Source organism: Penicillium angulare (genome assembly GCF_028827245.1).
Source record: "Penicillium angulare strain IBT 27051 chromosome Unknown utg000007l_segment0_segment0, whole genome shotgun sequence".
Classification (NCBI taxonomy): Eukaryota; Fungi; Ascomycota; class Eurotiomycetes; order Eurotiales; family Aspergillaceae; genus Penicillium; species Penicillium angulare.
This window is the reverse complement of record NW_026623166.1, coordinates 2,533,073-2,546,963: the sequence shown is the minus strand read 5'-3', so window position 1 is coordinate 2,546,963 and position 13,891 is coordinate 2,533,073. Positions and strand designations below refer to the sequence as shown.

Here is a 13,891-nt window from a genome sequence, read left to right as displayed (position 1 = left end):
AGCTGCAAATTTGGGATCAAGTCCGACTTTATGTGCTTAGGCGAAGTTTCCAAGTTTCCCGTGTCACCATATTTACTGGCCCTGGCTTGTCTAACAGTGTGCTTGACTCAATCTCCCTCGCTACGTGAATATCCCTTGCGCATGCTGACCCACTGACACGCTGCATTTGATAAATCTATTTACATGACATCAGCGTCAAGGCTCTTCAGTTAGAGCTTGACTCGCACAAAGTGGCCCAGGAATTACATACGTGGCTGAAAAGCCTGGCATTGAATGGAGGCCGTCTCCTCAGTTTGATCGTAGAGCAGTGCTCCGATGAGGAATTATGGTATATCACAGGCCTGACTAATCTCCACTTGAGTAGTTCTACAGCAATCTTGGACAAAGGGAAGGGGAAAAAGGTCATTGAAAACGCTTTGATTGTTGGACCAGAATTTGGCGCCTGCTTTAAAGCACACTTGTGGATCTATTACTCGCAAATATTCCTAAGTGTCCTTAGAGTGCCACTTAAGTAATTCAAATGAAAATCCGTCTTCAGCTCAATAATCTTGTCAGCCGTGCAAATTTGACTCGATTAGAGAGAAAGTCTTGCTCGGATCCTCAAACTTCGGTCGGAGATATTCGAGCTGAGCCGTCTTGCCGGCACTTAACTGATGTCAATCTCCTAATCCGAGAATTGATTTCAGAATGAGTCAAACTCACTTTGCAATACCAAAGACTAGCGCTTTCACTACCTGTGAAGCAATTTCCAAAACAATGCCTAGTTCCTGACTAGATTTGCTCGTCTTTCTTGCTAATGACGGTAAAGGCATCATACATCAAACCACAGAAAATAAAGACTGGTTTCGACTCCGCATATTTTTCACGGTCAAGGGACAAGTAATAGTCTTGGCGATCAAAAAGACCGAGGACGGAGAAGGGCACTGAGGATGAGCTTGTTCCGGCTGTTTTCATGTAATCTTGGAGAATGCGAGCCCTGGTCACTGCGAATTCGATAAAGTCAACGTCCCTCTTCAAGTCAAATTCACCGTCTATATTGTCTTCTGAATGAAGTATCGTAGGTTAGCATTGTCTAATTGAATCACCCATTGGGTGAAGGTCAATATTTACATGTAACCTCTTGATGCGTTACAGGAATTGGTTTGCAACGATAACTATAGATGTTTGCATTATAGTACAGGATCTTCAGACCCCCAATCCTCGATAAAGCCATGCCAATGTAGATGAATAGTTACAAAGGGTGACGATAGTGTTCAGAACATTGTCGCAGCCCTCAACCCGGGAACGTAATATCTATTCCGTGCAGATGCTAAAGATTTTCGAATTGATGACTTCACACTGCAAAGATAGTTACGTCTGATTGCTGGCCACCTTGAACAAATGGACAGCTCTCGAAACTGCTGAATAGAGCAGGGCACGGGACTTCGAAACCTTGAGCTAAACCGAAAATGATTTCTCGGGAGGTGCGCACCTCCCGAGAAATCAATCAATCTCAATTTAGCTTGTAGCAACCACTCAACTTCTTCATTCAGAATATTGTAATTTCCCTTCTTTCAAACAACTCTCTGCGCAAGACCTCACATCCAGGGCACATAACGATAATGTCCAAGCCGTTAACTAATGGGGATGTTATCCTTTGGCTACAGAGTCTTCCTGAAGATCGGCCGTTCGGAGCGGTAGATGAAGGGCAGACTTCTGAATTTCTTCGGCAACTCTATATCCCCCTTCGAAGCTTGTTCGGAACCTCGACTAAAACCTCCCAAGCAAATCGTGCTCGGATTGAGAAAATCAATGATTTGACAGTTCCCCACCAACTTCAAAGCCGCTTTTCTTCTTTTCGAACTGATCCCTTGGAGTTCTGGGAAAGACTTATCGTTGAGCTACCCAAATATAGCGGACAAGAGCAAAAGGCTAGGTCACGGACATTTCTGCAAGGAGCAGCGCAATTAGATTCCAATATGGAAGAACAACGCATCCTTCAGAGATTTACTGCCGTTTCAGCCTATAACCTCTTTCGCCGAGAATTCCCAACTTCTTCCCACTATCGTATCTTGGAGAAACAATTGGATTCCTTCCTTAATCACGCACGGTTGCCTGATTCAAATGTCAATGCTTGCAAGGATATTATACGAAGAGGTCAAAGGCTCACTCAATTTTGCAAAAAGCTCACCAAAGAGGATACCATCTTCGGTCCGCTATTCTTTATCTCAATTCCCGACGCCATGTAAGTATTCGGCGTTAGATACAACATTGTTCAAGGCTAACATGGCCAGTTGGGATGATGGTGGTCTTTTTGGAGATGACCTTGATAAAGCAATTGAGCACCTAAAAAAAAAGAAAATCACGGAGCAATCAGAGCAAACGAACGCAAATAGTGTAGCAAAGACCCTTCTCGGCTTCCATTCCGATTTTCTGTACAGTCCAATGACTACCCTGCCTCCTCCAAACGAACAATCTGGGCCGAAAAGGGGGACTAAGAGACAACTAAAAGGTGCTCAAGCTACGAAAAGTATGGCTAGACATTGTGCCAACCCCCAGCCAGTGGAGGAGTACGGCGAGAGGATCCGATTTCCAGCAGACGTCATCGGCGCAAGACCTATATCATCTTTACATGCCCTGGAACTTAGTCCGGAGCAACGCTGGGCAGGAACTTGCGCTCCTTCTGCCTCGACTGACAATACATGCCCCGAGACCATCGAGACAGAGGCAATTGTTGAGCCAGAGTTCGATATGATTTACCTCGATTCTTTCAACCATGACCTCGAAATGACATATCTCGATTTCGCTGACCCGACGGTAGGCTTTCCCTCGGATCTTAACTGTCCTTGATTTAAGAGCCCCAATTTCATCGCCGCTAACAGGGCGTTTTGTATTTAATTATTCACCTTGAGTCTCCACACCAAATACAGAGTTTGCCCCGCGGGAACCTCCACGCTGACATATTTCGAAAGACATAACTTTGTTCCGTAGATCAAGGGGTAGCATTGTTCTCCATCCCTAAGGAAGCAGCCTTCAACGGGGATGAAAGGTATAAGCTCGCCTTTTCTGAGACCCCACCGCGAATGAGACGTCTTGAACACAGCAACTTGGGAATCCTGGGATCATTAGCGGCGTCTACCTTGGGTCTTGGGTGGGACAGTAAATAACGGACTCGCGTAAGTTGAGGTATAATTGTCCATAATTTCTCGTCGGAACATTGCTCTACGAGAGTATACTGAGGAGACGGTTTCCATTTCACATTGGTCTCTTCCACCCACTTCTGCAATTCCTGCACAACTTTATGTTCGATAGGGTCTAGTTCTACCCGAAGAACTTCATCGCACCGCGCTTCGCTCATTTGGAACAACAAAAACTTCTTGTCACGTAGTCTTGTATCGCCGAGTTAGAAGGTACTGATATCCAATGTACGCAGGCTATCGAGCACTGCAAGTGCAGCCCGGAAGGCGACGGCTTGCAGGAGCTAGGTCTATTGTAATCACGATGAGTGAGCAGATTGCAATAGTATGATCATGATGTGAGCCTCAAGTCTTACCTCAAATATGAAGCTGAGTAAGGCTAATCAATATTGCCCCAGCTGATCACTGTGCAGCGTGTAGGTATACGATATTGCTGATTCAGAAATGCGGGCATCTGCTTCCTTACCCCGCTCCGTTTAGTCACGTGACTGGAACGAATTGTCGGGACTCCCCGCCGCAAGGTGTTTCGTATCACGTGATCCGGTAGACTTTGGTTCCCGCGACCTGGTTCCTGGATTTCAAAATTAGTTGTGGACGGTAAATGCAAAGATATCCTATAAAACCCCATGTGTCTGCTTCCTGATCCTCATCTTCGCAAAATTATTGGAATTGACTCTATCTTATGGGGTTAAGAAGGCTGTCACAAATCAGTATCAAGAAAGACAATGGCGATACTTCTGGGTGGGTCACCACTGACTCTGTTGCTGGCTGGGTCATATGGATCTACGGTCATGATTGGGTTAACTGTCCTACTCTTCTCAAACTTTAAGCGATCATGAAGGCCCCTATTACCTCAAGCCCAGAGTTATAAATAGTGCAGCCCTTCCTGGCCCAAATTTTTCTCGATTAACATAACATCTCCACTCTTATTTTCTCTCACTCGTCATGGATAGGAACAAGAATGAGAAGAGCTTTCCATGCCAACACCGTGCCTCATCACAACCAACAATTTTGATACTCTGCCAACCAGAACAGGCAAGTTGCAACGGGGCGTAGAAGCCCTCGCCTATTTTCTTTTAGCTAACCGCTGGCTGCTCTTTTTGATAGGCTGATTCCTCAGCTCACGCTTCTCCTTCCGACAAAGAGAGAACTCAAGAGGGTAGGGCCATGAGTTCCAATACTGTTGCTCTAGCGGCCAAGAGATCTAATTCAACTAAAGAGTCAGCACACGGAGTCTTCGGGACTGAAATTGACGAGAGTTCACATGTCTTCAACGGAAGCAGCGGGGGTGGGCAGAGTCATAATGGACGTCGGGTCCATGTGATTAGCGGTGGCTCTGTGAGAGACAACAGCGTTCTGTTCAACGGTGACCTGGATAAAGAAAGCTTCTTGAAAATATATTGTCAAAGCCGCTAGTACCTCTCACCCTCGGACCACAGATATGCATGTTGTATTGTATAGGTTACGAACAGGAGAATATGAGAACACTGCCGTTAAAAAAATGTGAAACCAGACTTCTCGCAGCAAATCTGAGCCAATCTCAATGCTACTGTAGGTTCAGCGATCTCGGACGTAAGTGAAGATGAAGAACCTCAAGATACAAAGCTTTTTGGAGATGCAAGGCCGGGTGGCTAGTGCCGTTAAACTATTCAGTTGGCAGACCCTCCCCTTCTAATGCATAGAGAGCCATTTTGGAACTGCATTAAGACTGCACCCAAACCTAAGCAAACTTACTTGTGACATTGTTCCCGGCCTCTGTGTGTAGGTGTTTAAGTGTATCATCGACTTAGACGTCCATCATTTCACTCCTTACCGATGGATGGTTTTGGCGCCTGAGGAATTTAGAACTCAATGAGAGATGAGGGCAAGAATAGAGAATACCATGAGCCTCGGCAGGAGATTCGGCCATACCCCAGGCTTTGAGCTGCGAGGAGTTGAGCGAATTAATACTTATTGACGGCACTCCAAAGTGGAGCAAAGGATAGCCGCGTGGAGCCAATCAGATAGACAGTCAATCAATCAATCAATCAATCGAAATACCCCCAGATCTCGCGGGGCATGATTGGGTCAGTTACGGACCATGGACCCACTGTATCTTCTCGATGCTCGATGGAGCTTCTTCCGCTCCTTTTTCCTCTCTCCTATTCCAGAGGGGTAATAGTTCGCAATCGCCCCTGCACGTACTCCACATTGAACACTATGCATATGCAATGACAGGCAGTGCAAGATGGTCAGATGCAGAAACGATAATTGCAGTGTATTTCTGCTCCCGATATGTCAGCATGAGATCGCTCCGTTGCTTGCTTCTACGACGGGGATTTGACCGGTCAGAAAATGCTATAGAGAGGAAGCTGCGGGCTCTTCTCAATGACAATCCACATCTGGGAACCTCTATACACGTTTGGGATGCGAGTGCAGTTGATTGCTGGATCGATGACCTTCTTGGAGATCCTGTATCCGTCAACAGTCTAATTCAAATATCATCAGAAGATGCCAAAATCATTGCAAATGTGAGTCAAAAGCCCCAAGATTTTCCCTTTTGAAATCCGAAGGCTCATTTAATTCGAGGAGGAACCAACCTTTGAATAGTAGCTTGGGTGTTTGGTCGCTGACCAAAGATCCAAGCTAATATATGCTCGATCTCTGACAAGTACCGAAAAGATCCCCAGGAACGAGTAACCTTATTCCCAGATCTATTGCGTAGATCCCAGATATGACGCCTAGCAATGTCGTCGACTGATAGACTGCATCTGAATCGCCTCAAGAATCGCTCCCCAAAACACCGTTAGCATTCATTCGCCAGAGGAACCTTCAGCCATGAACAACTTGCCCGCCGACAGTCATCTACGCGTCGTAAACGAGCGGCCCCAGCATGCTTAGGAAGAGTGATTATCCAGATCAATGCCAAAGTGGACGCGGTCCAACAACCAGTGCCTGCTGCCTTGCAATTCTCGTTCTGTAGGCTCCGCTATCTCCTTTCCATTTGGGCTTCTTCCCTTTTGCACTCACCACTGGATTCCTTTCTTATCCGAAACCGATAGTACCTCAAGTATAAATATGCTTCAAAGCTGTGCTAGCTCACTTAGCTCATTTTGTTGGCTTTTGTCATAGCTGGGTTATCTTGTCAGTACAAGGAATACTTGACCTAATGCCTGCGTCAATCCTTTCACTTATATGAGTGAGAGTCCCGATTATAATGGAGAATCGAGGGAATGGCACTCCAAAGTGGAGCAAACCGTAACAGTAAGTGAGCCAATCAAATCTTGCATCGGCGGCTAGATATACATGCTTTACCATAAGAACGAATTCATCAACAATACTATGGTCAATTTTGGGGGTTTATATTATCTTATTCTAATGACATAATTATATTCGAAGTAAGTTACTATCATTACTCAAATTGTGTTTGAGATGAAAGCCACAGTCAGAGTACGAAGGCAAGCTAAGTTCTCCAAGAGCTAAGTCAATCTCGGGCAAGCCCGGACTCGGAATGGGCCGGGGGTGGTCATGACACGCAGGTTTAAATGAGTCAAAAGACCTGGGGGGTCCGGAGGTATTGGGAAATGCACGGGCCCGCTCGCTTGGTGGAGAATGGCTTGTTAAATAGCCAATCAATGTCAATTTGACTGAATCCATTCGATTGCACTGTTTCCCGTTGATCATCACTTGAATCTACCAAAAAATTTTTCCAGAGCGTTCAACTATGCATAGACACAAGTTACACAACCGATGATCGATCGAACAAGCCAGAAGTGTATCGACCGTCTAAATCAATCAAATTCTGCTTTACGGTCGAACATATACCTACCTGATCCAAAGACACGAACCATGTAGATCCTGAGGCAGTTACGTGCGCTTGAAGGGACTATGTACGTTGTTGATTCAACACTGCTGGTGAGTGATCGTTCTTCGTTCTTGTGCGGTGAAGTTCCGTTGTTGAGCAACCGCAAGGCGAGTGGGGCCGTAGCTGGACCGGCCCGTGATTCGAGCGGCAGGGGAAGCAAGGACGGTGGAAGTTATCTGAGAGAATATACTCCGTACTGCACTAATCGATTGCTTCAACTTGCTCATTAGAATAGAAACTACCTCATTCGACCCCCTTCTTTGTGAGGACTTTATTTGTTAGGCCCTCATTTGACATATTTCAGTCATAAATACCGTTGATCATCACTCAACGATAGTGTTCCTCTTATTCTTCATTTTTTTTATTCCCATTTTAATTTGTCGGTTAAGCAAGAGTCCCCCATCAATTATATGTTGAACGTGGTAAAACAGCAGGTGTGTTGATACTACAAAGAAGTTTTCATCAAGTGTCCATCACAGGTACTGTTGCGCGTTGATTAAACGGCCTCGCAATAGGTGTAGGTTTGAAACCATCAATCAATGTATTCTAAAGATCACGTGCGTTTGCCAATAGTTCGTGACCCTCCCCAAATTGATACTCGAAATTTTTTTATCCCTCAACCTTGGTGCTTGATTTATTAGGCTTAAGTGACTCTTTTGCTCTGAGCGCCGAAATATGACTCAAGCGGGAGGGGAAGCAGAATCAACGGGAAAATGCGGGGGATCCACTCACTCAGCACGGCTTAAGCCAGTGAAATCAAAGAACCCATCGGCAATCCCCTGCAAGCCGTAGGCCTAGGCCTGGAATGCTTGGACTAGGAGACAGAGCACTGAAAGCCAACCCTTATGACGTATGGCCTTCTATGCCGCCTGTGCTCTTCATTCTGTGACTAACTTCGTCCCCAGAGGATTTTTCTAAAAGCCAGACCCTCTCAAAAGAAGAATCCTGTTCTCGAGCTTCCAAGCCATATCTTTTAAGATAATCTACCCAAGAACAAGCTTTTATTAACACGTTCTCACGATTTCGCTCACGGTACGCTCTGCACAATTCCGGATTTTACACAAGAAATGGCTCTTATTTCTATGAGTCTCCCAATATGACTCTCGGACGGCATGGCTCATTTCTCCCATGCCCTCCCGCTGTGGGCTACACAGGTCTATATTTGGTCTAGAAAAGTTCTCGTGGCTCTTAATGGACGGCTAGGTGACTGTGGGGGCACTCCGGCCCAAGCTAGGGAAACCATCGTGACCAGTCGGCCTCGAATTTCTGCCCTCCACAGGTAGCTGCTGGACAACCCACGTCCCTTTGCCTGCCCCAGGAGCGGAACATGAGGCTATAGGAGCAGCACAGTTCCCAGGGCCTTGTGAATCGTCTCTGGGATTGAAGGAAGAGTCTGTGGGAACAGTAATACTTGTTCCCGGGAGCTTTATTGCTCCTGGAATCACATATGCAGTTCCTGAAGACAGCCGTAGGTTCTCTGGGATCAAATAGAATGTCCCCGAGTGAGAATTGCTCCGCCGCTTCCTATTGTGAGGACTGGGTGGTAAACAGTGGGGCTCGGGCGATTACGGCAGTTAAATACGGCGTGTGTGGGTCTAACGTGTCTTTATACGAGGAATGTGTCTTTCAAATGCATCATCAATATCGAGAAAGCTATGGCCGACTCTTGATACAAGACTTAGCGCGAGGAAGTAAAAGATAGCTTCTCCGCGTTTAGGGAATCCAGAAGCGCCATGTTGTGCCTTCTCCTGCGCTTATCGTGTAATACCTTCTGTCAATCCCTGACACTGTTGCAACCACCTCTAAGTTCATTGATGGGGGTTTTACTGTTCCTGGGAGCTTATTCTGCTCCTAGAGGTCTGCTACAGATTCCCAGGACCGGCTGAAGCGAGTGTCAGAGATATACAGCATGGAGAAATGATCTGCGCGGGACCCACATGGTGTATATGGGTTCCCCTGAACGCGAGGAAGCTACCTTTCTTTTGCTTCCTCGCGCTACGTCTTGTATCTAGAGTCGACTATAGCTTTCTTAATATTGATTATTCATTCGGAAGACACACTCCTCATCCAACGATACGTGAGATCCTCACAGCGAGTCCAGGAATGTATCAGTAGGTCCCAAGAGCCTTGTTACTCCTAGATTTACAGGTAAAGTTCCTAGGGGCAGCCGTAGACCCCCAGGATTGGTTGGAATTCCCACGGAGTTGGCTCCACCTAGTGTAGCGAGCGATAATAATGATGGCCAAGTATTTTGAGGGTACCGCAAGCGATTGGTTGGGCATAGTGGGGCTCGATGGAAATAGAACGACTGTATCAACTGAGCCCAATGCCCTCATTAATGAGAGGCCTTAAAAATTGCATGTCTATTACCGTCAGTCCCACAAAATCTGCATCTAGGGAATTCAAGTCCGTCATTAAAGAACGTCCACCAGAAAACGGCCGGTTCGAAAATAGGCCATTTTAAATCAGCAGGCACATCGAACGATGATACAGACAATCCAGTATAAGTAAAACGATCTTTGATATTGATGTGATTTAAGTGTAGGGAATGAGAGACATTGCCAGAAGAAATTTTAATAAATATTCCCCCGGTAGATTGGTGGAAATGTATGAATGCAAGAATATGAGGCTTTCAACACAGCTGCTATCAACCAATTTATTTCTACCAGAAGCTCTTTAATTAATGGAAGCGTTACTGTGGTGCTACCGGAGGGTTGATCATCATTTCCATCAATACCTGCTCAAAACTGATGACCTATGTAGGAATGCCAAACGTTAACCAGGCCCTGCGCCTATAAAGAACGTGTCCGCCTCCAGTTATCATCCAGGAGAAGATTTTTGCAAAATATATCAGCGACAATTCAGTTGTCCGCTCAGAGGGTACATTCGAACAGAGAACCCCAACCAGGGAGGCCAGGTACGTCTCTCCGCTTTCCATTGGGTCTGTTGACAATTTGACGAAAGGGAATTCCATCTTCAAAGGTTGAGGCAAGAAGAAGTGATTCGTAGAACATATGGAGGATAAGCCTATCCTAACTATACTCAAGACCTCTTGCTGACTTTATGGTTCGTGTACGTTCTCAGTAAGACCACAAAGGAAAATATGTACAGCGGGCGGGCGGGCGGCTGGATGATGGTAAAGATCGGTTCTGAACATTCCGTCAAAGCGCTGATGCCTGAGGCACCAAAAACTGGAGTCACGGGATAACTGGTAAACATCAACGCGAGTTTCCCCCCCTCAGGTTCTATGAATGTCAAACAGCGGGAACCCCCTGCTATGTTGGCTTTGCTTCCACATCATTCAACCATTTGCTGAAAACCGCTGCTAACAAAGATGGAAGAAACAATCGCCGAGTTACGACGTCAGCTTGAGGAAGAGAAGATAGGGCGAGAAGAGGAAAGACGGGCACGAGAAGAGGCAGAGCGGCGACAAGAGGAAGAGAAGACAGCGCGAGAAGAGGCAGAACAGCAGCAAAGGGAGGCAGAACGGCGATTGCAACTGAACTCTCTATTTCGTCTTCTCGATCGCTGCCACATCTCTCTGTCTCAAGCGATCCGAGTTGAGACCGACGCGACTCTCACGACTCAAGGCGATGCGACCGACCCAGTCAACCGACTTTACCCCAAACGCATCATGCCTTGGCGTGAATTTCCCCAACTCCAAGAAAAAATATGGAAGAAATTCGACCGCATGAGCGCCTTTACTTCACAATCACTCTTCCCATCTGATGAACAATTAGATTATGTCGCCACAAACGTCCAGGACCGGCCAATTTATTCGGAAGCATCCCTGCGAAATTTCGAGCGAGAAACGGTGGATAACTTTGTCGAAAAAGTCATTGAGGCGCTACGCGACGATGAAACTCTTCGACATGAGTTTGGCATCCAGGGCCGAGTCACATTCTATGACCGCGCGGAAACCCCGTTGGAGAAGAGTATGGAGCAAATGACTCTTCAGGACACCCGGCCGCCCCAACGAATAGCGAATACCAGGAACGGCAGAAGAGCCGCACAGACCTCAAGGAGGCCTCGCACACCAAGGAAGCGCAATCGCCGTGCTGATCAGTTTTGTGTACATACCGTGGCTGACGAGCGAAGAAAACCTGCTTATGCAGTGGAGTTCAAGGCTCCCCATAAGGTGACAATCCCAAAATTAGTAGCAGGCTTGCATGAGATGGACCTGGCTCGCGATGTCATTGATCAGGAAGGTGACACGTTTGAGTATCACATTGCATCTTCTCCTTGAACTCTGGGAAGAGTGTTCGCTAGATTTCCATCTATAGCTCATGGTCATGACTACTGCGAATTTATCACGTACGAGACCAAACCCAATGGTGAACAGGGAGATACTTCTCTTGTGCCTTCAACGGTTGATCGCTGTTGTTGAACGATATCACCCAAGCCAGCAAGACTTGCTCGCTGACCGGTAAGTTGAGTTGGCATTCGTACGGTAGGGCAATCTCGACCCATGGCCCCGTGGCGTTTTAAACACCAACCAGTGGAAAAGGCTTAAAGTCTCCACGCAGATATGTATGGTACATACTAGTAGCTCTACAGGCAATGCGCAAACACGCAGGTTTGAGAGAAGGAATAGGAAGCCTGTGACAAGCGGCAATGTAGCAATTAGCAATAGATCAATGCGGATATGTGGTCGGGTTACGGATTTGAGAAAGCCCGAAAGACACTCTTCTACTACTGCCAAGTTCTCTCCCCGATTCGACATCGACTTTCTTGCAAGTGGAGTACCAAAGAACAAAGAGAACACGTCATGCAAAAAGAGTCTAGGAGACTGACTCAATTGGTGGCAGCGCATTCTGAAAGCTCAAATACGACCTTGACAATCTAGTTCGGCTTTTTAGTGGCCACTGACTGAACTCGAATGGAGCTGATTTGCCGTTCACCACTGGAACAGATTCATAATGGGCTAATGTTTTTTATCCCCAAGGCAAGCTTTGATATTCTGTCTTTGTAGTTAATAATCGATGGGGGATCGATACTGCTCTTGAGGTCTATATTTACCGCTGGGGAACTCCTCGGCTAAACACTGTTCATCTAGATCAGAGGCGAAGTATTGTTGAATTGAAGAGATATTGTCTTGCAAGTATATTTTAATAAAGAAAGATTGAGGATGTGACTTGATATAGACCTATTAATTTATCTAGTACTAGACAAGATGGAACAATAAGCCAAAATAGAATCGAATAGATGGTAATATAAAACTTTGTCGACATCCTATCCCCACAAACACTGACTCGGAACAGATTCCACTCTATGACATAAAGTAGTCTTATACCACAAGAACACTGTAGACGGCGTATTTTCAGGGTCTCTTTCAAGGTTACTTCGGTGTGCCTTGTCCGCAGAGTCCTAGATAGCATTTAATTAGCACGTGGGCAATCTGTAGATAATCCCTAGCCAGGTTCTCTTACCAGTATAGTTCATCACGCCATCCGTAAGAAAAACTCTTGCGGTCATTGGGAAAGGCTTATATCTTTCCTGAATGGATAGAAATTGCTGATCCCAAAACTCCTCCTTAAGTTCGGATTTTTGAAGATGCATAAAAAGCTTCACATTGAGTAAAGCATCAACCGCATTGTGAAATTGCTTAGCAATTTCCATACACGCTCGAAGCTCAGTATCTGTGCGCCCCATATACTCAGTTGCATAATTGGCATCCGCCAACTTGTTTTGATTGATATCGTCCAACAGGATTTTGAAGATTTGTTGAGCTTTTCTCGCTGGGCTCAGGTCATTTGACAGTGAAACAGCAGCATGGGTCTGGCTTTCTGGGGAGCTCATTTTTGCAGATGTATAAGATGATGAGGCTAGAAACTAAGTCTGAAGCGATTATTTATAGGTTTCTATCGTAAGAGGTCTATAGTATTAGATAAGATTGAAAATGTACCTAATGCTGTAATGTAGGATCTCTGGGGCTTCGGGGTCTAGATCATAAAAAAGCTTACATATATAGGTAGTACGACCAATAAAGATTGACTTGCGAGGTAAATGTCACAGAAGTCTCCGTTAAAGCGTACGCTAATACCAAGAATAGCTATCCGCAGAGACAATAGTACCAGCGCGCCTGCGGCTCATTGGACTAGCGGATACAGCAGTGACCGAAAGGGGCTTAGATTCATGTCCCTTGAGTCACTTTCAATCCAGACCCAGCCGAATGGCGCAATGCGCGTTGATGGCTGGTTAACTGACAGGCAAGCTGTACGTTTGCCACAATACTTTGGAGCGTGTATTTGGCTGGTATGATCAGGTGTTGGGAAGAGAAAGTAAACCTTAAAGTAGTGATTTAGTCGAATTGGGGCTTAAACAAGGATGGGACATGTTTGCCCGGGCAAACATGTCCCATCCCTGCCCGTGCATTAGCGTAAAGGCTGAGCGCACGGCTTGTATCCAAAGGGTAAAGCGCCGTTTCCGCAGGATAGAGAGGAGATACCCCCGCCCACTTCTCACAATTTCTGCTTCTCACATATCGAGTCAAAATAGTCTCCAGTATAAGTCAGGAGATTTTTAATATTATTACTTAGCTGAGATCATATCACTCTACAAGGCACTACACAGTCAACTAAAGCATCCATCGAAACCAAACAGGAATAATACAACATTCTATAAGCATCGAGACTGGTTCTTATGGTTTACATCAAATAATAAGAAAAAACCCAAAGATAAACAAGTCAACGCACTTACACACATCACCTACTATTAGGAGCTTTCACAGAAAGATATTAAAGCTATGTTAGCATACTCAATAATCTGATCCACCAACCCAGAATTATTTTAGTTCAGCGATACACCCCATACAGATACAATTCTTCATTACTACAAAGATTTACGGAGAATAGATAAGATAGATCCCTTT

At 45.7% G+C, this 13,891-nt stretch overlaps 4 protein-coding genes across 4 annotated transcripts; 2 read left to right on the top strand and 2 right to left on the bottom strand.

Moving 5' to 3' along the window:
• Nucleotides 1-771: 771 nt before the first annotated feature.
• Nucleotides 772-1,089, bottom strand: N7478_010227 (uncharacterized protein; the record flags this gene model as incomplete). The annotated part of the gene is made up of 2 exons (XM_056926441.1): nt 772-1,031; nt 1,086-1,089. 2 exons carry the CDS (start codon nt 1,087-1,089, stop codon nt 772-774), a joined length of 264 nt encoding a protein of 87 aa, XP_056775811.1.
• Nucleotides 1,090-2,265: 1,176 nt separating this feature from the next.
• Nucleotides 2,266-2,829, top strand: N7478_010226 (uncharacterized protein; the record flags this gene model as incomplete). The annotated part of the gene is made up of 1 exon (XM_056926440.1): nt 2,266-2,829. The coding sequence occupies one exon, from the start codon at nt 2,266-2,268 to the stop codon at nt 2,827-2,829; it is 564 nt and encodes a 187-aa protein (XP_056775810.1).
• A 7,525-nt stretch (nt 2,830-10,354) lies between these two features.
• N7478_010225 (uncharacterized protein) lies at nt 10,355-11,266 on the top strand (the record flags this gene model as incomplete). Its single annotated transcript, XM_056926439.1, has 1 exon — nt 10,355-11,266. One exon carries the CDS (start codon nt 10,355-10,357, stop codon nt 11,264-11,266), a length of 912 nt encoding a protein of 303 aa, XP_056775809.1.
• Nucleotides 11,267-12,358: 1,092 nt separating this feature from the next.
• On the bottom strand, nt 12,359-12,819 carry N7478_010224 (uncharacterized protein; the record flags this gene model as incomplete). The annotated part of the gene is made up of 2 exons (XM_056926438.1): nt 12,359-12,387; nt 12,450-12,819. The coding sequence occupies 2 exons, from the start codon at nt 12,817-12,819 to the stop codon at nt 12,359-12,361; spliced, it is 399 nt and encodes a 132-aa protein (XP_056775808.1).
• Nucleotides 12,820-13,891: the final 1,072 nt, after the last annotated feature.